This window comes from Neopsephotus bourkii, unplaced genomic scaffold (assembly GCF_033783945.1).
Source record: "Neopsephotus bourkii isolate Nb327-2 ecotype Australia unplaced genomic scaffold, CSIRO-AGI_Nbou_v1 NB_962, whole genome shotgun sequence".
In the NCBI taxonomy this organism is placed as follows: Eukaryota; Metazoa; Chordata; class Aves; order Psittaciformes; family Psittacidae; genus Neopsephotus; species Neopsephotus bourkii.
The window spans coordinates 8,117,243-8,140,666 of record NW_026901456.1 but is presented as its reverse complement, the minus strand read 5'-3'; the positions used below and the strand labels follow the sequence as shown (position 1 = coordinate 8,140,666).

Below are 23,424 nucleotides of genomic sequence, written 5' to 3'. Positions count from 1 at the left end.
TTTCCCATTTTAAAGTAGAATCTGGTTTTATTCAACACAGGACTGTAAATGGATAAAATTCACAACAACCAGCATTAAAAACCCAAAGTCATACAGTCATACTTAAATTTCATTCTACATACTGGTCACTCACATTTCTACATACAAAATTTTGTCAAGTCTTGTTCACTTCCAGGTTAACAGATACTGACACCCGATACTAACAAAACACACAGTTTATTCACAACTTTTAGGGGACTTCTAGGGCTGTTAAAAAAGAAAAGCAAATCTTTATCTTTTGTCCAACAAATCCATAGCTGGGAGGAACTGAAATGCTGTACATTAGCACAGAAGGAGACATCAACTCACTAAGAGCCTAACTCCTGCCTACAAAGGGCTCAGCCCAGTACCTCCAACACTGTCACCATCCCATACCCAAGTCACTGCAGTGCAAAAGCTATTCAAATAAATAAATAAATAACAGCAGCAGCCCAACAAGTAAAACCCAAGACACGGTTAAATACCTTTACAACCTTTAACTTAGATACAACTGAAAGCTTTTTAACCGAAGACTTCAGCCCATAGGGGCCTCTCAACATCTGAGTGCAGCAGAGTTTAAACTGTTCTTATAAACTAGTATAAAGGTCTACATACCTTTTTGGGGGGAAAGGGATCTGCACCTTCAGCTTAAGTCCCCCATTCTTCCTTTCTCACACAGCCACTGAAGGTGTGCCAATACAACTGTTTTGGGGTTGCAGTGTTACTCTTCCCCCCATGAGAGGGTAACATCAGTCCCCTAGTCTGGCTCTAAGTCCCCAGGGTCAGCCTAGCCAAGTGAGGAGCAGTGTTCCATGCCACTGTAATAGGAAGTCCTTCCAAATAACGTTACTGAAGAATTCTGTCATATTCAACTACAGCCTGAAGCCCAAACGTAGCACAGATGTATGAATTCACATGTTCAGCATCCCTACTGGTCTCAACAGGCTTACTGAAAATCTGAAGTTAACCGTTCATTTAGGGAACTGCAGGGTTGGGGCCTGCATACAGCATTCATTTGCAAGGACTTGGTGCCTTCCTTAAGTCTTTGTGGGACTGAGGTTTTCCGTGGTTTTCAACAAAACAGTTAAAAATGAACACATTCTTGTACTGTTCAAGTCAAGCATACAGCACGAGCTGAATCAAACCAGTGAAGTAACTCATCAAAGACCGAACAATTACTAATCAGCCCTGGAAATTAAATGTTGTGCCAGCATATGGAACAACACCAGCAGCTGATGAGACATTTCTCCACGATATTTTGCTGGACTATTTTAGAACGTGCTGTTTTGTTAATCAAGTGTAAAGACTACTACATTGTTTCACAAAATCTGAGAGCATAGTTCAGAACAAGACATGTGCCTAGAGCTTTAATAAATACAGTTAATAATAATACAGTTTGAATTATCTAGCCTTCATTATTTGAGTATAAATGCCTCATACAAAACCCCCTCCTTTTTCCTTTGTACATCTTAAAAAACCCCCAACCAATAAATCACAGGAACATCTGTTTTGCAAAGGAGATAGCTATACAAAGAAAGGATATGTTTTCAAGACATTAAACTGTCTGTTCGTTGGGTAGCACTAGTTACTGAAATGTTCTCTTACAACCTACCACCTAGGCCATTTTTCTTTTCTAATATTTTGGCTCTAAATCTGAAATTCTGAGCCACTTGAAATCAGCCACTTGAAAGAGATTTCTGGTTATTAAGGCCCTGATCTGACAATGACATTCACATGCACACACCAACATTAAAATCAGGGAGTACCCAACAGTGAACACAGTGTCAGCGGGCACTAAAGTAGCTCATCTGATCAATCCTGTAGAGCTCTCAAGTATGACAGCTCACAGTTCTCTGCTACCCTAAGGGAACACTCTCTCATTTCAACCCAGCCTAGTGGAGCAGCACAATTATGTTATGCTTGCACAACCGGTCTATAATGCCCTGAAAATTATTACAGGCCCCCCCCACCCCCCACTGAACGTTCTCACTCATCACCTACTTTTTCTTGCTTAGGACTCTTTTGCACAATCCTAATTGAGGACTAACACCCATCCAGAGAGTCTATGAAAACTGCTAACTGCAGAACACCACAAGAGTAAATTCCATTTCATTGCCTACCAAAATGCTGGGTGTTGTCCTTGGGATTAGAAGTAGGACTGTAGTTAAAAACTAATCATATGGTGAAGTTATTGTCTGAGCAGCTTCAAAATACTAATAACAGTGCATCTTAATAACCAGCTGTTACTGTCCTCTATAAAGCGATGCCCTTGATGTGCACGAGACGACATAAGGGATACATACTATGCTCACTGACACTGGTACTTTTCACTGCTGGACTGTGATGATTTAAACTTCCTTACGCTCTCAGTTTGACTTGTTTTTGGAAAACACACAGTTCGGCATTTTAATTAAAAACATCCTATGAAAAGAAATAAAAAGGCACTTGGTATTTGTCTTTGGCTCAGTTGAGGCGCACTGCTAAAACCTTCCTAAAGTTCCTGTCTCTTCATCTGATGAATAGTTGCCATCTTGAGGTACTTATTCATGTGCAAAAATAAGAGCTTCAGGGATTCACCAGCTGCATTTTTCACACTGCTTCCAGTAAACGTGCAAAGTTCTTCACCAAACAGAATCTCTTCAATACAGAACAATGCATTCCATGAAGTTTGTTTTTCAGGGAAGAGCTCTGATCACTGATGAGTCCTTATTCCAAATCTAGTTGCATCACTCAGTGTTCTTTAAACCTGGGAAAGGGCAGTAACCAGGCAGGAAAAGTTGAGGTGTGAGGTCTAACAGTCGCTAACATAAAAATGCAGTCAGTATCCAACCCAGGATCCATCCCTTGCCATGCATTTTTCTATTCCCCGACCATTTTACTTCTACAGAATTACAACCAAGGGACTGAATTTAGATTTCGTGTATGCAAGTGTAACTCCACTGATTCAGTGGATTTTGGTTTTCCTCAATTCAAAACACTGTACATTCAGAGTCACCCCTTCCTTTAGGGAGAACTTTTGGAGAAAGTTACATTTGAAACTATTCTTAAAAACAGAACAAGCAATCGAGTAGCTCCTTATTCCCCACCTGCATGCTCCATGATGAAACCCAGGAAGATTACACGTTTGGGCAAAACCATACTATAAGCAAGAGACCATGACTTCATCCTTGGCAGTGTTCAAGGCCAGGATGAAGCCTTGGGTAATATGGTTTAGAGCGAGGTGTCCCTGCCCATGGCAGGGGGGGTGGAGCTTGATGATCTTGAGGTCCTTTCCAACCCTAACTATTCTATGATTCTATGATTCTATGACAGGGATGTGTTTTCAGCTACTCTTCAAAATAAGACATACTAAAAATAAAATGTTCATTAGTTGAAAACATCAAACTGAGGTTATTCTCTTGAAACAAAATTAAAACATACAGGAATGGATACACAGAAACCTCAACAAGTTCAGTCTAAATCTAGGTATTACGGGGCAAAGTCTTAGTAACATATTTTGGGGCAAAGTCTTAGTAACATGTTTTTAAACTGTTATTAAAGAGCAATAGGCATGCATAACACTTACAGGGTATGATCTGCATTACACCGAAGCTCCTTCTGAATAAGACGAAGTAAGAACTGTAAAAGCAGTCATGGTATCTGTGTTAGTATCTATACAGATACACAAATAAACTAAGTTTCAGGACAAGATGTTCACTGTTATTCAAAGAGTTCCTCATTTGAAATATTGCCCTGAATTGTTGAACTTGGTTAAGAAAAAAAATAATAAAAGGATTTACAAGCTCAATGTTTGGGAGAGGAGTTTTTACAATGAAAAAAACAAGCAGAAAATAATTTCCTTTTTCACAACTAAGAGATCGATTTTTTCATAAAAACCAGAGTGGTTTTCCAGTTTCTTTACCAGCAGATGTGTAAAGAAACCAGCAGAGGGAACCCAAGACTTCAAAAAAAACGGCAGATAAAGACAGTTGAGAGCATAGCATGTTTTAGCTGCTACTTTGAAAAACAGCTTTATGTATAAAAAGCTTTAATCACACAATTAGTCAAGATGAATAATGTCAGCCATGTTTAATTGCAGGATCAGGACTTTCAAGTGCACTTTAAAAGCTGTACCGAGATAGTACCCAGGAAAGTGATTTTAGAAATAAAATTTTATGATTCCCATATACATTAAAGCCAGAAGCAGAACTTCCAGGGCTCCTCACTGTTATGGGTTTCCTTATCTTAAGGTTTCACTCCTGCATATAGAACAATTCAGAGGTATAGCAGTGGTCAAGAATGACAGCACTGAATACCACATAAGAGGCTAAAGCTCCTCCAGATACCTTTGAAGAAATAATGTTTTGAACACAGGCATCTATATGCTATACTGCAAAGAGTGGGAAAAACCGAACATGAATTACAAAACGCAGGATTTATTATAACAGCACAGAGCCAAGCCTCTCAAAAATAGAGCTTTAGAAAGGCATTTTAACTGTTGCTGTAAAGAAACGTGGTTTTAATAAGTAATTATACATGAAAAAGAGCAGAGCTTTAAATTGCCTTGGGAAAACTACAACAATTTCCCAAACCTCACTCTCTGAGCAAGCATGAAATACCTAATACTGAAAGCAGCACAAGCAAAGATTTACAGAGCTGCTGACTACCAGTGGCAAGATATTTCAACATTTAATTACCTAATTATTAACTTACCTAATTATTAACTTACCCATTTTAAACTTTTTAATTATTATTAAGTTACCTAATTTATTTACTTAACTTCCAGAGAATTCACATCTTAAATGTGGAAAAATGTACCTTAACATTTTGGGCTTAACACAAATTGAGGAAAAAAGCCTCACTTGTAACTCAAAGCAAGAACTCCTGATTTTTTTGTGTCAGGAAAGAGTGGTCTGAGGCACTCAGCATTAGCTCCTCTGCAGGAGAACAAAGCTCAGTACAATACTGTGCAGGTACGGGTCTTTGTCTGATCATAGCCAGTACGGATGAGGAGTACATCTGAAGTGTTTTCACAGTCACCTTGCCCTTTCAATAAGCACTTCCACCCAAGACTTCAAAAGGAGATGCTTCAGTACATCCCTGAGGTCATAGCAGCATTCTGCTCTACTGCAGAACAAAGCTTGTACAGACACTTGCCAGGGAAATCATTGGCAAACACAAACACATAACCTTCAGGCTAACCTACAGGTGGGTAAAGCAAGACTGGCTTCAAAGCTACAGCAAGACTTTCCTTGCCTCATGTTGTGTCTTCTGTGGTCTTTACAAGCAAAACAGAGCAAGCCAGAAGTGAGGAAAAGAAGCCAACCAACTTTCCAGCTCTTCCTATCAATCATATAGGATCTCCAACAGGAGAAAAAGGGAAAATGGATGTGTTCTGTACCAAGGCACCATGAGTGTGCTGCAATCCTTTTCCCTAAGCATCTGCTCATGGTGACTGTCAAAAGTTAGGATGCCAGTTTTCTGTCAAACCCAGTACAGCAGTTTTAGGGCCCATCTGGAGAATGCAATGTATTACCTTTCAACATCTTCATTATTGCGGTGATTCTCGTGATACAGCAATGTAGCAAAGCATTTGTTACTACTTCGCTAAACCAGCTCTAAAGAAAATTCTTCCATGAGTGGAATCTGAGGCATCTTCTAGGTCTGTATATGAAGGTTTACTTACAATTATGCCTGCTGCAATCTGCTCAGCCAGCAATCAACAGATGTGTAGTTGCTTGCAACTGAAGTACATCAGAACTAATCTACACTTTTGATTAAAATTAGATGAGAATTTCAAAATGAGCAAATTTGCTCTTTAATTGAAAATTTCCTACACAATTGGAAGTTTCTTGTTAAACGGAGTACTGAAATTGCAAAAAGAAAATTTGCATTTTAAGATAGTTTAGCACAAAGGAAATACATGGCAACTAAATAGTATTTTTAGACTTACTAGCAAGGCACATGCATCTGCCATCATAAGCATGTAAAAGACGTTGTTCCACCCAGATGGGGAAATAAGACCAGCTAAGAGAGGCCCCAAAGCTGCACCTAAAATATAATATTGATACTGTCAGAGTGATGCAATGTAAGATTTACTAAGCTGAAAGATAGTTATTCTGAGTTAGAATATCAATTTCTCCACCTAATTAACTCAGTACTTATGTACTAAAAGGTTACAGAAAGCTCAAAACATTACTAGTAAAGCTGCAAGCCAATGGGAACCCTACCACATGGGAAGCTGGAAGACTAGAAGTTTGAGAAATGCCTATATTCGGCTCAACAAAATGACCATTCAGTATTAAGCTGAATCCTACTCAATTTTCCCTTCCACGTACCAGTGTGGAGGGGCAAGAATAAAATATCCCTGATCTGAGAAAGAGCCCAGTGGTATCTACTTTTGCTGTCTGTGCCCAGAGTCTACCACTCTCTTCCTTCTTTCTTTCCTCCCTCCCTCAGGGACAGCTAGAGAGATTTAATGCTAAGTTTGCTCTAGTCCCCATTTCCAAAGCTGTACTGCATCCTGGAGAGAGCCCACATTCTCAAAGATCCTTTGTTTTAACCTACCACAACTAAGGCAGGCTACCTTACAGCTCTGGCTTACCTACAGATCCTGTTCCATCGATGATTGCTGTAACTGTGGACAAGGCTCTTGCATTCCCTTTCAGGCTTTTATGGGTACCCTAAAGAGACAAAGACTGCTTAGATCCACCCTGAGCTGAACTCTGAAGTCGTTTCAACATTATCTAACTCACACCCATCCACATTAGATGTACATTGTGAAGATGCCTTAAACATCCCAGATCAGACCCTCTATTTGAACAAGTCTCCTACCCCGACTACCTACTGTCTACAGTATTCTTCATTATTAAATCATGTTACTTAAACTACAGGAGCCAAGCAGCTTTCTGTTCTGCACACTGGATTCAAAAAAGGACAGCACTTCAGCTTTGCATTATGCCTCAAGGCTGTTTCCAGGGCCATCTCTTCCCCACTAAGGCCCATGGAACAAAAGAAAACAAAACACTCCTCAACCCAAACAAACAGAAGAAAAACCCCACTGCTGTGGCAGGAACACCAGAATTATGGATATATACTGAAATGCTAATTCAGAGACTTCTTGAGTCAAAAGAGGGCTTTTAGTTCCAATTTTAGAAGCCAGATCTTCAGAGCAAAACAACTGATAAAGGGAGTAACTTAGTAGAAAGACAGAGAAACTGAATACTTTGGAGAATTGCTAATAAGAAATAGTCCTTTATCTCCACTACACTGAGGAGAATCCAGGCAGGTAATCAGTGACTTACATTTGCTTGTGTCAGATGTTTGATTGTTGACATCTGAGGAATTTCAGTTGGCAGTTTCAACCCTCTTCCCAAGGGTCATATAGGGATCTTGCCATGTCAGGCTGCACTTTCTAGCTAGTGGCCCTTCCAACAAGGTTAAGGATAAAATGGGAAATGCATGGTGTCTCCCTTTGTCTTGCCAAGCTCCCCATGAAAAGGACAGGGCTCCAGAGGAAGTTTGGAGATTTCTGTCCTGCTCCTTCTCCTATAGAGCATTTGTTGTTACAGGATTTTTCCCTTTTGCTTGGTGTCTTAAGGGGCCAAAACCTTTTGAGACCAAACTTCCAAAGTGTACCTAATGAAAGGTACCAGGGTCAATGTTTTCACATGGCATTTGCGACTTACTGACTGGATCCAGCTGGAAATGCTGGTATCTAGAGTAACTGTATGCTAAAGGGAAGAATGCAGCATGGACAAAAGTAAAGGTATGTGTCACATACAGCTTTTTGCACTGATAGGAATTAAGTCGCCAGCTTAACTCTCACATAGATACAGCTCCTCCCCTCTTTTAATGACGTAAATTATGAAAGGGGAGAAGGTATTTGTACAGAGACCTGGCTTTGCATGTCGCCTTCACATTGACTTTGGGCTGCCATCTACAAGATTTGGTCTGCCTTATTAGTAAGCAAAAATAATTTAGAAGCCTCTCACAAGCATGACAATTCATTCACACCAACACACGAACTCCAGAACAATTTCAGTGGCTGAGTTCAGCACTGCCTATCCTGCCCCTCTGCTTTGGGACAACGCAGCCCGTTCACTGATGACCCTGCAGAAGTCAAAGGGCTCTCTACAGAGGCCAGAGCTGCTATACTGGAAGCAGAGGGGAAGCCAAACTCACCAAATCAGCAGAAACAGCAGTGGTGATCAGAGCATAAGGGCCATTCACCAGGGCACCACTAATGAGCAGCATCACTGTCGCAAGTTGACAAAAATGGAAAACATAAGTTGCCTGGAAGACTGTTAACCATAACACAGCAGACATCATAGTCTATAGTTCTCAAATGCTTTAATCCTTCCTTGACTCCCCTGATCCCGTAACAGAATTGGGAAAGGAGGAAAAGCAACATACATTCCTACCTCTCTTCAATGCTCACTCCATGATGTGAATTCTCAAATACAGTGAGATAGGGATGAGTTAAAAGGCACTTCCCAGGAACCTTATTGATCCCAGTAGGTCAGAGAAAGGGGAAAAATCTGACCAAACTGACCCTAAGAGCAGGGGATCATCACAGGATTCACCTGTAAATCTGTTCTCTGCTTGTAACAGTACCAAGCACCAGGGGGCCCTAAAACTTCACAAGGCCTTTTGGTAGTGACACACTACTGTAAGCACTTGTGTTACTTCTGTTTTGAGGTAACAGATAGCCACAAGTGAATTCAGCCTATACAATTAAAGTTAACATTGCCATCAAAAGTACTTCAAGTAGTCTTTAAACACCTCTGACATTTGCCATAGGGAATATAATAAAGCCTGTGCTGACACAAGCAGCTCCAGAAAGAAGGCTAATAATATTAACTAAATCACTGCTCCCGTGCCACCCTTTACCCATTTCCTAGCGTGCCCTTCTTTACCCTGTTAAAAAGCCTGCAAGACAAAGTCTAGGGAATTTGATTCCAAATTCCCTCCTCTAAGGGAAAAGACAAAATTAAAATAAATAAATAAGTAAAAAAAGACCAAAGGATCATAAATGCAAATTTCACAGAAAGCCAGGCAGAAAATAAGTTTAACATACTCACCTATGGTAGCCTCAAGGCCCATTTTACTGACTGCAGAGAACATGTACAACTGTAAGATGAAAAAGCAAGCATGCTGAATACCAACATACAGAGTAATCCCAAATTCCCCATTTCCCCCATGTTTTCCCATTTCCCCATGTTAACTACAAAATATCTTAGCTGCTATTATGTGAAAGCTATTTCTAGGTTTTACTAAATACGCAGCAGGACTGTTTGATTGGACACAGGAGGGAGACAAGGGGTTTGCTCCTATTCCCCAGTATGTGCTTTCAGAAGAAAGGGCTGTTTTATGAGATTACTCAATTTTAAACTCTCAAATTGCCAGCTGCAACACAACACAGAATACTGATCACAAAGGAATCAGAGAAAAATGCCAGTTTTCCAACAGCTACAGCACAGAAATTTTTGCCTTTAAGCAGGTAAAATTCTGGCTAAGAATTGAACATCAAATTTTACATGAGTGAAATTTTCCAATGAACAACATGAGACTTTTCTGCTTGCTTAGTGAAGGCAGCCCCGATGTCTATAATTGTTCACATGCCCAACTTTCATGCTGGCTTTTAACCTGGCCTGAACTCTCTTTATCCAAATTAGAAGATGCTGTCTGTAGAACTTCCCAAGGACTGCTGTCAAAGTCTCAGCCACAGTTGTAAGAGATGAGCAAATTCTTACTGTGGGTGCTGCAAGCAATAACATCATTCCACAGGTTGATGCCCTCTTCTCCAGCCTGTCTGAAATCAGGCCTGCCAAAATTCCACCTGAAAAAGACACAAGTGTGTGAGGAAAACACTCTGTGCATGCTTTACACAAAAGACGTCAATTACACTTAATGAAACTCAACTGAGATTAAAACACAATATGACTTTTAATGCACAGCAGCACAGAGCATTAGACTGACAACATAATTCACACTTAGCAATACCCTTATTAACCCAGCTGGTTTTGACTTGGAAGATAACAGAAGCAGACAGTTGTTCTTCCTCACTATTTATTCCAAACAAATATCCAAGATGACAGGTTTTGGGGGCGGAATAGAGATGGAAGTTCATAGAATTATACGTATAAATAATTGTTCTACTGGTTTTGAATGCAAAAAACCGTTTTGCCAGCTGCTAAGTGATCCCACTGCTGGCATTCTGGAATCCAACTGTGCCCAGCTGACTTGCTGGTCTCTTAACTCCTAACATGCAAGAGTAAACTTGGCTTTCAAGTGCTCTGTTCGCATCGCAGTGGAACCAGGAGAAATGAGCTATTCCAGATCTTGTGGCAAATTAAATACTTTGTTTTCTCTCCAGGTGCTCACTCCAGGCTCTTAAATTTTCCCTACTTCTTGCGTTTGCCAGCAGCTGTACACAGAAGTACTAATCAGAGCATGTGGCAGGAGGGGGCTGAAGGCCAGAGGGAAGGAGCTGCCAAAATGATGTAAAGAGAATCTGATACAGGGAGAAGGAAAGGAAGTTCTCTAGATTCTCCAGATCCACAAATATTGCAGGGCCTGCCCCTTCCTTCCCAGCTGCCCGTCTCCAAAGTGCTCATATCCCACTTGAATTTAAACGTAAGTGCCAAAGATCCAAGCAGCACATTGTTAAGCTTGTATTCACAGGGAGATAAGATGCTGCTGAAAGAAGTCACTCAAGTCTCTGAGGTTCTACTGACTCTGGCTTCTAGCTGTCTAGGATGAAATAAGCAGTAAGAAATGGCAGAAGTCACATCCAGCACAAGACTGGAACAGTTACTGCAATATACCTTGACACCTGCATCTTGAACTATCAGGGCCTCATAGGTCATGATCCAGTCAAACCTATGAGTGTCACGAACATCATTTTCCAATGGACTGAAACAGGGCTTATTTCCATAAGGAAAGTGGGAGAGATGGAGAGGCAATGGGGGTGTGCGTGTGTATCATAAATCAGCTGGGCATCAAGATGATAATGCTTGCTTCATTGTGAGCTATGCTGTCTGCACTAGCATAAATTTAATTATGCACTGGTCACTTCACAAATTGCAAAGAAATGGTCATCCTTACTGTTACTACTACAATCTTCTAATTCTATCACACACAGTTTTATAAGGCATCAAAAAAACCCAAACCCAAACAAACAAACAAAACACTTGTGGCCATTCACTTCTGTGCCCACAAAAAATACACAACTATTCCAGCTGGGATAATTTTGCTGTACTAGAGTGATAAAAGAAAATAAAATGATATTTGGATATGTGGAGTGACCAGGACTCATGGGCCAGAGCTGAGGGAGCTAAAAGATTCCATATTTGGCTCTTGGCTCTGTCACTTGCTCAGTCTGAAGATGTTTTGCTAGGTTTTCAATGTCCGACTCAACTCTCAGCTTAGTACCTTTACTGCCACTCTTCTTAAGTAGACATATGGCACAAGGACTAATAATAGTACCATAGCTTTTTCTAAACTGGTGTGATTAAGGATGAAATATAAAACTTACCAAAGATTCCACCCACATCAAACAGTGTAGAAAGGTCCCCAGCTCTTTTGGCATCAAGATGCTCTGGTGAGATAAGCAAAACAGTTATCTCATTTCCAGACTATAAAACACAGAAACCTCACTACAGTCTTCTCATGTTATGGTAAATGCATTTTACAGCAGTACTCTTTATAAACAGGAATAAGCTACCATAAGGTGTCACTGTGTAAGAAAAATAAGAATGTACCGTAAGCGCGTATTCAGGGATACGTGCTTTTGAATGCAACCACAGTAACAGCAAGAGACATTTTACCACTTTAACAAACATACAACCATAGAATGATTTGGGTTGCAAAGGACCTTCAAAGGTCATCTAGTCCAACATACCTGAAATGAAATGGGACATCTTTAACTGGATTAGGTTGCTCAGAGCCCTGCCCAAACTGACATTGAATGTTACCATGTATGGGGCATCTACCACCTCTCTGGGCAATCTGTGCCAGTGTTTCACCACTCTCATTGCAAACAATTTCTTCCTTATATCTAATCTAAACCTACCCTCTTGTAGTTTAAACCATTATCCCTGTCCCATTGCAACCCTACTAAAAAGTTTGTCCCCATCTTTCTTATAAGCCCTCTTTAAGTAGTGAAAGGCCATGATAAGGTCTCCCCAAAGACTTCTCTCCAGGCTGAACAACCTCAACTCTCAGCCTTTCTTCACAGAAGTCATAGAGTGGCCCTCTATGCCACAGAGCACAGTAGAGGGGGAAAACCACTTCCCCCAGCCTGCTGGTCATGCTTCTTTTGATGCAGCCCAACATACAGTTAGCTTTCTGGGCTGCAAATGCATACCGCTAGCTCACATCCAGCTTTTCATCCACCAGTGCCCCAAGTCCTTCTCCTCCTCAGGATTGCTCATCTCCCATTTTATTTATTTCAAGCTCGTATTTCGAGATACTTTGTAGTCATAATTCTTTATGCCTTTACTGTAATACTTACCTACATTGGTGATATAGAGAGGAAGCCAGAAGAGGAAAGTATAGCTCACCAGCTTTGCAAACAGAAGACAGAGGGAGAACTCTATGACTCCCTGAGAGAATAAAGAAAGTAGGAAGTTAGCACTGTGACAGAGGCTGCTATTTGCTTTCAAAGACCATTATAAAAATGGTTTCTAAGAAACACTTAGGCTTTTTATTTTCTCTCAAGAATTTCCAAGAAGCATTCTTCCCCCGAGAGAGCAAAGCTTACAATCAGAGCAGATTGCGGTATTTTACTTTACTTCTCTTAATTGTACTGAATTGACTGAAGGGGGAACACTAAAACGAAGAGGAAGGATTTGATGCTGTTTGGGACACCTGCATCACTTATTTTCCTCATGTACAGAGTTTTTATATAGTGTTACAGCAGGTTTGGAGTGTATTCAAGAGAAGCTGGATTCTTTAGATCCATCCTTCAGATGAGTCTAAGATTCCTCCCTTATTAACTCTTTGCAAAAAGACAGTCAACCAGTACATCACAGTTCAAATCAGTATGTGGCAGGAGCACACTACAAACAGTGCATATGCCTATTTAAAATACTAATTTGTTCCACTCTTTTCTGCTGGGAAAACTGAAAGTACACTTACTGCACAGAGCTACAGCTAAACTGCCAAAATAACCTATCTTTATTCCCCTCACCATTTGATACATTTTTGCTTGAAACAGGATTTATTAAGTCTCTGGTTTGGACACCACAATTATCTGCATGGACAGCACACATACACGGCTGGCTATCCTTTACATACAGCCATAACCCTTCCAAACAAGAGGCAGAAGAAAAAAATCACAGTTAGAGAGATTCCAGGTAGCAGCAGCAGCAATTTTTCTACCCATTACTTGAGGACCAATCTGGTCCTGATAAGAAGATACAGGAATACAGGGGTTGAGTGCTGGAGATTTCTTCCCCTACCTTTATACCTGGTCCGAATCAATGTGCACATAATTCTACTTGTGCATCCCACTGAGGCTGCTAAGCTTCAAGACCAGAGGACAATAAAGGATAATAGTCCCTGACTTAAAAGAAACTTCAGGAAAACAGTAGTCCAAATGTTTGGGCTGTCTGAAACTTCTCAAAATAAAGCATACAAAAGATTTTAAAATTACAACTGCTCCTCACAGGACATTCCTTCCAGTATTTCCACCAGCTTTGTTGCCCTCCTCTGGATGCATTCAAGGACCTTCCTTAAATTGTGAAGCCCAGCCAGCGCAGTGTTCTAGGTGAGGCAGCACCAATGCTGAATACAGCAGGATAAGCACCTCCTGACCAGCTCATTCTGCTGTGCTTGATGCACCCGAGCATTGTTAAAACATGACAGAAGGGCCCTGCCGTAACATATGCACCAGAGGTGACAATCAAAGCTTGTGATGCAAAGTTAAACCCATCTGGCACTTCATTTAGAGCTTCATGGAAATATGAATTCTGAGGAATAAACTTCTTAGAGGAACAGTCAAGATGTACAAGTAAATGTACTCACAGGTATTCGCAAGGCCCCAAAGAAGCTGATAGCTGCTGTCCTGTGTCTGCCTTCCCCAGTGACCACAGTGCTGGGGTTCAGTGATGTACTACTGTTTTCATTGTCGGTAAGTAAATGCTGCATCTCTGGATCCTGCAATTTGCCCCAGAAACAACATATGAAACAGAAAGGAATAATGCATCAAAACATGTATCAGGGAATCAAATAATTCCATTTTTTTAATCACAGAAAGTAACAGCTTTAAAAAATCTTTTTATTTGGAGTTTATAGAGAGTAGAAAGTATATACAGACTACCGGGTGAAAGAAGCCTGGCTGTTTATGTCTGAGTGCACACACTCCACTGTGAGATAAAAATTCTGTTCTATTCTGAAACAATTTCAAATTGCAAAAACCACATATTAGAGTACAATTAGATTACAATAGAATAAAACAATTTCCAGCTTTCCTTTATGCCACTACATTAATTTGGTTTAATTAAGACTGACAAGCTACTGAATACTACAACACATTTCCATACAAAAGCATACATTATCTTCTTTCTGTTACAAATATTAAGCCCATTTTTCAGACTCTGTAACATCATCTTATTCACTGATTTAAATATAGGTCATCTTTCCAATTGAGTTATGGATACTGAGTGCTTTATGCACTTATTTTACGTCTGTTTCATTTGAACATTACAATCCACAAATTATAGAAGCATGGAGTTTACTATTATTACCTAAACTGTGAATTCTGAGTTCTTTTCTAGTACTAGGAAGGATTTTACTCTAATAATTCCACTGGCTGCTAAGAATACTTGTGGAGCAAGTCATCACTCAACAAGAACAAGCCATTCCGGTCTAGCCACAAGGATATCTTGTTATTTTTATTCACCCATCACACTGAAGTGAACTCTTGGCATAGAATTGGAAATTTCCATCTTACAGCTGTAGACACAAGAAGGAATTTCAGGTATAAATAGTCCTCAGTACTTCTTATCCAACTCAGAAAAAAGATGGGATATATCTATACTCATTTCCAACTGCTTGCTGAGCAGCTTTTCCATAGCTAGTAAACGTACACAGCTAGGTGTTTTCTACATACTGTCATCTTTCTCCTAATTCTTGTGCATTTGAAGGAAAAGCCTTAGTAAAGAATTAAGCCTCAAGTATGTATTTGGTTGTAGGTTACGAAGAATGAAATACTGGCCCATTCCACTTCCATTTTCCACTCCATTTCCAGCAGATTAAAACTTTCTAATTAATATTTGGTAAATTGATAGAGGAAGAAAGAAAAAAAAATAATCAAGTGCTGAACAAATTCAATTTTACTATTTTACACTCAGTGATTCTAAATAAATTCTGGTTTTAAATAAGTTTATTTAGGAGAAGACAAGGGAACTAGAAGTTTCCTAGAAGACCAGGCAACCATCTGGGCACCCGAACCAGACACTTGGCATAATTTTAGAAGCTACCATGTAGCACTGAAAATTTTTGTGTAGGACTGGTCGATATAATGCAGGATTTACAGAAGACCCTGTAGCCTGATGAAGCATTACCTTGAAGAGAGGAAAAACATCTAGGGACCTCTGACATGGCACTGTAAACTTATGTTATGGCACATGAGTCACTCCATCATCATCCAAAGAATTTATCTTCTGTATTACTGGAGCAACTTCAAAACCTCAGCTATTTTAACAGTAGCAATTCAATTCATCAGGTATTAAGACTGAGGGAAAGGGGGAAAAGGGGAGCAAAAAATGCAAAGCCTTAAGCAGAGAAACTTCCCACTGGATTCAATAGAAGACACTTTCAGATAGTGTCTTAAGTGAGTATCTCTTGCACAATTTGCACAGCAAACTTAATCAGGATTGTCTGACGTAATGCTCCTCATTTCTCAGAGGGGCAGCTCTAAGCCTACTCAGGAAGAGTGGATTAAATATTGAAGCAGAAGTGACCAAAGTCCAAATAATTTATTTAGCAACTCATGCTGTAAAGTTTTATTGACAATATGGGATTTTTATGCTGCACGTAGCTAAATGATAAATAAAACCAGCATTTGTGCTTGGCTGAGACAACATTATTCAGCCTTGCCAGCTTGTCATAGAGTGTGATTAGGCATATGGCACACTCTTGATCTCTGGGGAAGGATTCATTATCCCTCAATTTTGAATAATTTTTAAGAGGCCAACCTGACATAAGCAGTAATGAACACACAGAGGTATGCAGGTCACGCAGCCAAAACCACGTTCTGCTTTCAGTCACTGCACATCCTGAATATTTGCTTTCTTTTTACAGTAATTGAAGAGGTCAATGAAAAATCAGTAAAAGCTGCCATTCCAGTGTGCTTGGAGACCAGCTCATAAATGCAAAACATCTGCTGTTTGTACAGCTACAAAAGCTGACTGTGATAATCAGCTCAGCATAATGGTAAGACAACCACTGTAAAAAGGAAAGATGTTCAACTTCACTTTGAGAGGAAAAAGATTATCTTCTGTCACTGGCAGAAAATCAGGGGATCCCAAACAGGGACAAAGATTCCTGATGTTTTTTATTAATTTATCTTTGAACCTTGTTAAGACTGTATTACAAACATATAACTCAGCTGGCAGGATGAAGCAGGGGGGAATATTGACAGGACTGCCAGCAAGTGCCCTGACGCTTTGCTGTCCGTTGTTGTCTCTGTCCTGCTCACAAGGGAGAATCAGTCAGTGTGTGTGGGGTATGTTTTCTCTTTGCACAGTTCTCTTATAGTAGAGGTACTAGTAGAGTTAGAAAAGAAATCTTTGTCTACTGATCTGCTAACTGTATTTTAGTTCTATCTTCATGACTTGTCTAAAGACACCTACTTACAGTCTTACATCTTCTCCCCTTCCAGTTGGTTGTGAAATAATATTGCCAAATGGTTTCTAGAATGGAGACTGCTCTTGGGCAGCTCAAAATGAACATGAATAGAGTCAATACAGAGGGGGCTTAAGCTGGACTGTGAAATACATCCTTACCTAAAATTTCAAAGCCTTTTCATCAAGACTGATTAATACACCCTGTGAACACTCATTATTAATTCTACAGGCAAAGGATAAAAATAACAGGAAGTTTCTATTTTCCTGTAAAAGTCTGAAAACAGCTAAAAAAAATTATCCTCTCAGGATATGGTGTGCCAAGTGTACTGAATACAAAAACGAAATTTCAAGTGGAAATTTTCAGTCAACGTCCATCTCAAGATAAAATGTCTTTTTGCTCATAAATGTGCAAATTCAGAATTCTGTTTCTAGTGAGAATTAATGGCACTTTCAGTTACAAGTTTTAAGCAAAATTTCTGTGAATAAGTGCTCATATTTAAGACTCTCTGTCTCCATGTATAATCTTATAAGTACATAAATAGATTACACTAAAAAGGGACAAATGTGAGACTGCAAGGACAAGACAAACATGATGTAAGTAGTTTAAAGATTTCAAATGGGCTATCTTTAAAAACTGCAGTACACTTCTTTTGTGGAATATGAGGGTCACAAGATGAGACCAACTGAGCACACTACCTTATTCAGCTTGGTTTGCAGTATCTATACTAGATAATGCTTAGTTCCCTTGTCTAAAGTTAAGTTTGTGTATGAAGATGGAAGTAGATTTCAGCATTATAAAAGGAAGAGAAATCTCTGCCAGCAGTAAATCTACTGTAAATAGTCCATGTGAGCATTAGCAAGTCTTCTATACTATTTTAGAACAATATGTTTGCTATATTTTACCTGAGGTTTACTGGTTTCCTTAGTATTCAAGTTTGGCATCGGGACTCTGAATCGAGATGCACCATTCAGGAAGGCTTTAGAACTCTGGGGGGGGGAAAAAAAAATAAATCAAACCAAACCCCCATACTTTTGTTGCTTGTTTTTAAAAGGATTACATTCGGGTTAATCAGTTCTCTGCAACAAAAGTCTTTGTGCATTGCAACATAAGCATAACCCAAAATGGAACATCTTTAATCTAATGACTACACATTTGGGTTTTTAAAGTCCTTATGCAGACCTATAGCAATGTATATAAAATACAATCATAAATTTACTTGAAGGCTAACTTCATACTGCTTTTATATAGAAGCAGCATACTCAATTCAGAACACAATTATGCCATACTTAATAATCATGCCATTCCTAACTTCTTCAGCTGCTTTGTCCTCTACTGAACTTTCATTGACATGGCAAACAGTTTTTCCTCTCATAAGCAGATGATCCTAGTACCAACTACAGAAGTTGATTTATTTCAGGAAACCCCTGATTCTTCATTTCCCTGCCCCTCTGAGATTAAAGCTTATCCTTTAGCTTATGCTTATGGTATTCTTCTAACCCAGAAATAGACTGTGTTCTTGTTGAAGAGTCTGAGCACCTCTAGCATGCTCAGTAGAGAAACCGAAGCCCTAGATGAACCTGCTTCTTATACTTACTTATTTACAAGTGCACTACTGTATCAATTCACACCAAAAAGGTATTCATTGGAAAACATCATCCTGAGATCCTTGGTCTAAAATATTTTTCAGGGACATTAAGGTTTGTCTGCAAAATTAAATATACAACTTCAAAGTAGGTTTGCAGTCAGGTACATACAACCTATTGCTACGACCTCAAGAAGTATTGTGCCTTCCTCAGGGATGAGATATTTGCATGTCTAATCACACTCTAGGTGCCACATTAAAACAGACAAACAAACAAACCCAACAAAACAAAAAAAAACCCAAACTCTGACCCAAATAATCCCCCAGAAACACTACCACAAATAAAAAAAGAATGCCCATCCTCATGGAACATTTTAATTCAAAATTAATCACTAGATAATTCTTCCTCAACAAAAACACAGGGGTATGTATTGGGGAATTCTTTCGACAAACTGCCATTCATCAATGAAGTCCTTCTAACAAGGCAAAAAACTTCGGAGGATAAATGAAAGCGAGAGCGGATGCATCAGCATTTTGGGCATGCATTCCCCAAAGTAAACAAACAACACTCAAAGGCCCAGGATCTGATAAAACAGATTTTTAAATTTTATCTTACATGAAATTAGGCTCTTGTCAAAAAGTGATTCATAGTAATCTGTGGGGAAGAAAATCCAGTCTCTAGAGACAAGTCATCTACATCTTTATTCAGCAGTTCAGCTGAATAAAAGAAGTGAAAGACTTTTATTTCATTTGACTTCAAAAATAAGATTTACTGTGGTAAGGAGGAAATGTCTGGGGAAAAAAAATAGACTGAGAGGCTGCACGTTTAATACTTAAGACTTCAAAAGATAAGGATTGCAGCCTGGTATCTTTTAAATGCACTTTGTTACAGGAGTTTAAAGAGCTAAGTTTCCTGGAAATGCAAAGTCAGGCTAAAGAAGTTCCTGGAACACAAAGGTCTGTATGAACATGCTGCAACTAACACATTTACTTAGGGGAAAAAAAAAAGAAAAAAGAAAAAGGAGGTACAGGGAGAAAAGATGGCAAGCAGTAAAAACAGATCTAAATCATTACATTTCACACCTGCCATTAAATCTACTCTTTAATTTTCATTATGAAAGTGCAGCAATCAGCCATGCTTAATAAAGCACACCGATTTCTTGCTTGCATTTGTCATAGGTATAGCCTTTCAGAAAGTCATAGATGAAGGTCATAGATTATGCCTCCAATGCTAGCATGTAAAAGCACTTTATTGTACTCAAATATTTGGTTTGAACAAGTTTCAGATTCATGAATCAGAGCCAAGGTGAATACAAGCAAATGAAGCACAGCCCAAGAAATCAGTGAATAAAGAATACGACCGCACATTAAAGGCTCTGTGCCTGCTTCTCTGTCTGTGCTTCTGTACAACTCAATGAAATCAGATTATTCACCACTACAAACTCTGTAGAAATATTTGGCTCACGATCATGCTGCAAATAAACAGTAGACTAAATTCATTCAAGATAGTGATATCATACAGAGATGAATCTGATCTATAAATCTTAATATAAATCTACCCTAAGCCCTTCCCTTATACTAAGCATTTATTTTAGTTGTACTTAAATTTAACTGGTCTCATTCTTCCACAATGAGGTTTGACTTTTGGCACCAGCTGGCAGAGCTGCCTGCACCTAACCATCTGTCCAAAATAACCTACTAGGCCTTATGAGCAAAGCAAGCCTGTATGGTTCTTTAAAGGTCTTTAAAAACATTCTAACATTTCTTACTATTTGCAAAGGCACACAGGTTGCTCAGGTTGTCACTGCAATGACTGAGCAAATAGGGACAGCTACAATTTTATGCCTACTAGCAAATTCTACCTCTAGTACTACATGGCTAAATTTTTTTGCTCCCAGTAACAACACAGACTGTTTTACTACACAAACCTTCCCTCACTTAGCAATCAGTTTTCTTTACAGTCAGACCTTGTCATCACCACATCTGTATTTGTAGGAGATCATCTTGAACTTCTTTCTTACCTTATTAATTTCTTTAACTTCTAAAACCACTTTCCCTGCAATGAACTGAAACTGTGGGCCCCATTCACTAAGGATTTAGAATCCATTCTACTTTACAGACCACGAAGTCTGAAGAGAGGTATTTGAGCGATTCAAATGGCACACAGCTTCCCAAAACAATGGCGAATCTTAAACTGAGAAGGGGTTCAAGGCAGGTGGGGAAGCGCTTTTATAAACCTCTTGTGAGATTTACAATGTGAATATATGGAACAGGATGAAGTGATGCCTTTTGCTCTGGAGAGCAAGGTTTCCAGGGAAACAGAAGGCCAAATGCATCCCTACAGACGGAGACTGTGCCTGAAGCAGTGATCTTGCTGGGTGCCCTAGAGAAGGTTAGGTCAAAAGGGTGGTGAATGGAAGGGAGGGAAAGCTTCTAAAATACTGCATTTTTGTTTAAAGTATCACAGCAACTAGATATTTAATGACAAGTATTTTCCGTAACAGCTCTTTGAATCATATGAGCACCATATGGTGAAAAACTCTTTAGCTATGCTTTCCAGTAAAAATGTATTTGAAGCAAATAACAAACATTTACTTCCATAAAGCTTAACAGCTAATTCTGTAAACATTATGCTCTAGCTATTACAAACAGTAACTGAAATGTTCATAGGAACATTTCTGAGCTACATAAAAGCCGAGGGAAAAAATGCCTCCTCTGTTACGATAGTTGACAGACACTACCTTTATGAAATGAAAGAGAATTAAATGAAAAATAGAGAGCACATTGTAAGTACACCTTATCTCACAGTAACAAACTAAGAATAAGAGTGCCACAGACCAATAGTAGTATTCAGAAGCTTTATCAGAATTATTTTATATGAGGAAAAAAACACCAAAACATTAACTGGCAAAGAAGAGAGAACACAGACTAGAAAAATTGCCTTCAGTTACTATTCAAGAAGAGGGCAGTTAAAATGTAAAAAGCCATCTATCTGAAACTACTGGGGAGGTGCTAAAAAACACAGCAACCAACCCTGTACAATCTACCTGTAATTCTTGCAACTAAAAGGTTTAGTTCACATAAACCTATATGTGCAGACAATCTCCACACATAATCCCATACCACTGGAAAACATGTGGGATTCCCTTCGGATCTTTCGTCCAGTACTTTCCTCAATAGCCCTGATTTGCCCTCACACACAGGAAACCTGAAGACCTTCTTTGCTAAGCTCCCCTTACTATCTGTGGCAGACTTGACTGCCCACAGTCCCATGGGAGTCAGAGGAGAAAGAGCCTGGAGCAACACACTGCTCTAGGTTTTGGTTACAATAGAGACAAACATATACCAGAGTATTATGGAATATGAAACAGAGATGAACCTGCAAACTCTTACATGAAACTAGGCTACAAATTACTCTTACAGGAAGTTATACGCCGCTGGTCTTCTTCCTAATGCTCTCTTTTTTGTTCCCTTTCCTTGATTTTGGGTTTTTTTTTTTTTTTTTCTTATTTTGAGTTGCCCCCCTCTTCTTGGGGCACAGTTACACAAGGCAAGAAAGGAATCATCTCATGCAGTATCTAAAACTGTCTAAGGCACATCTTTCACCATTGACACAGCTTCCTACATTACTTGGAGTACCTGAAATGTCTCATGAACTTCCATTTCAAAAGCATTGGGCAAATACCTTGGTACCAGAGCTGAATCACTCCCAACCTACTTTTAAAATACTGTTTGAACAACCTTACACTAATACTTAAAGATTTCCTTTTCAAAAAAACTAAAAAAGTTATGAGTTTTGCTCTGGCACAACAAAATATACATGCAGTGCTCCACAACCCAGGAAAAGCTTAGATGTTTTCACACACCCAAGCACACACTTCAATCCCGCTTCAAAAAATGCCTTAAGCAGCCAACCTCTGATGCTGGATTTTTAAACTCTTGTGTCAAGACCTGCATTCTCCCTTGTAATCCATGCAGTATGCATTCCACAGTTTGTGTGTGTGACAGTATACTTAGAGCTTAGTGAAGTTCACTACCTTGCCAAAATTTAAGCTCTTGAAGTGTAAGATCTCATGCAATAGCAAAATCTGCTGCCTTGAGGCCAGTAAGATGTGATCAATGCATTCTAAAACTCACTGTATATTAAAAAAAAAAAAAATAATCTATGTATAAACAGCTGCTTCATCCTTGAGGATTTGGAATTTGCCAGGAAAGCCTTAAGCAATTTGATCCTATGTCAAATTTAGACTTACTATGAGTACAATACAATGTCCAGGGGTTCTGTCCCTTCCAATCTAAGTTATTCTGTGATGCCACAAAAACTAAAGCATTGATTGGTTATGTGACACATACCACTAAGCACCAATTATTTCTCTCCTTTTCAAGGCTCTTCATTAATGTCAGTTTTGGTTAACTAAAGGCTAATCATGACTAAACTCACTGCCACAGTCTGACTGCTCCAGTCCCTTCATAACCACCCCTTGCTTCCTCTTCTCCCTAGCCATGTGCTCCTACTGTACTTCCCTGTAAATACCACTTCCCATTCCCCAGCCCATCAATGCATGGTTCATTGATACTATCTCAGCAAAAGGGCTGTTTGCTCTTTCTGCAATGCCTAATGCAGGGTTCTCAAACAGCGAGAGACCCTTCACAGAATATGGCTGGCAGCTATCATAGCATGCTACAGTTAAGCAAGGAAAGCAACAGCAGGAGATAGGTAAAAATGCTCTGAAGATAGCCAGGAAGACTGAGGGAGAGTAAAAAAACTCAAGAATGATGAACAGTTTTAAAGTGTTTTAATGAAGTAAGATCATCTGTTCCAGAACCTTAGTTAAAACAAACTCATTAGCCTCCTGATTCACATTGCTTTGGTAGAAAGTAAGCTACTGTCTTACCAGCGAAGCATAGAAGACCAATATTCCCTGAAGTATAGGGTCAGTTATAACAGCCTAGCACAAAAGGGCCACACAAATTATCTAATTGCCAGA

At 39.4% G+C, this 23,424-nt stretch overlaps 1 protein-coding gene across 5 annotated transcripts in view; it reads right to left on the bottom strand.

The window, feature by feature from the left end:
* Nucleotides 1-23,424, bottom strand: part of SLC37A1 (solute carrier family 37 member 1) — a 38,458-nt gene continuing 15,034 nt past the window's right edge. For 4 of the 5 annotated variants that reach the window (XM_061359233.1, XM_061359234.1, XM_061359235.1 and 1 more), the window contains exons 10-20: nt 17,757-17,840; nt 14,029-14,160; nt 12,515-12,605; nt 11,537-11,599; nt 9,753-9,838; nt 9,081-9,129; nt 8,182-8,255; nt 6,602-6,680; nt 5,951-6,048; nt 3,584-3,636; nt 1-2,764 (exon numbers count right to left, since the gene is read on the bottom strand). In XM_061359233.1, coding sequence (XP_061215217.1) covers nt 2,749-2,764; nt 3,584-3,636; nt 5,951-6,048; nt 6,602-6,680; nt 8,182-8,255; nt 9,081-9,129; nt 9,753-9,838; nt 11,537-11,599; nt 12,515-12,605; nt 14,029-14,160; nt 17,757-17,840 — 825 coding nt within the window. In that variant the 3' untranslated portion in view covers nt 1-2,748. Of the gene's footprint in view, nt 2,765-3,354; nt 3,637-5,950; nt 6,049-6,601; nt 6,681-8,181; nt 8,256-9,080; nt 9,130-9,752; nt 9,839-11,536; nt 11,600-12,514; nt 12,606-14,028; nt 14,161-17,756; nt 17,841-23,424 lie in introns of those variants that run through there. The other variant, XM_061359237.1, reaches the window with a different exon arrangement.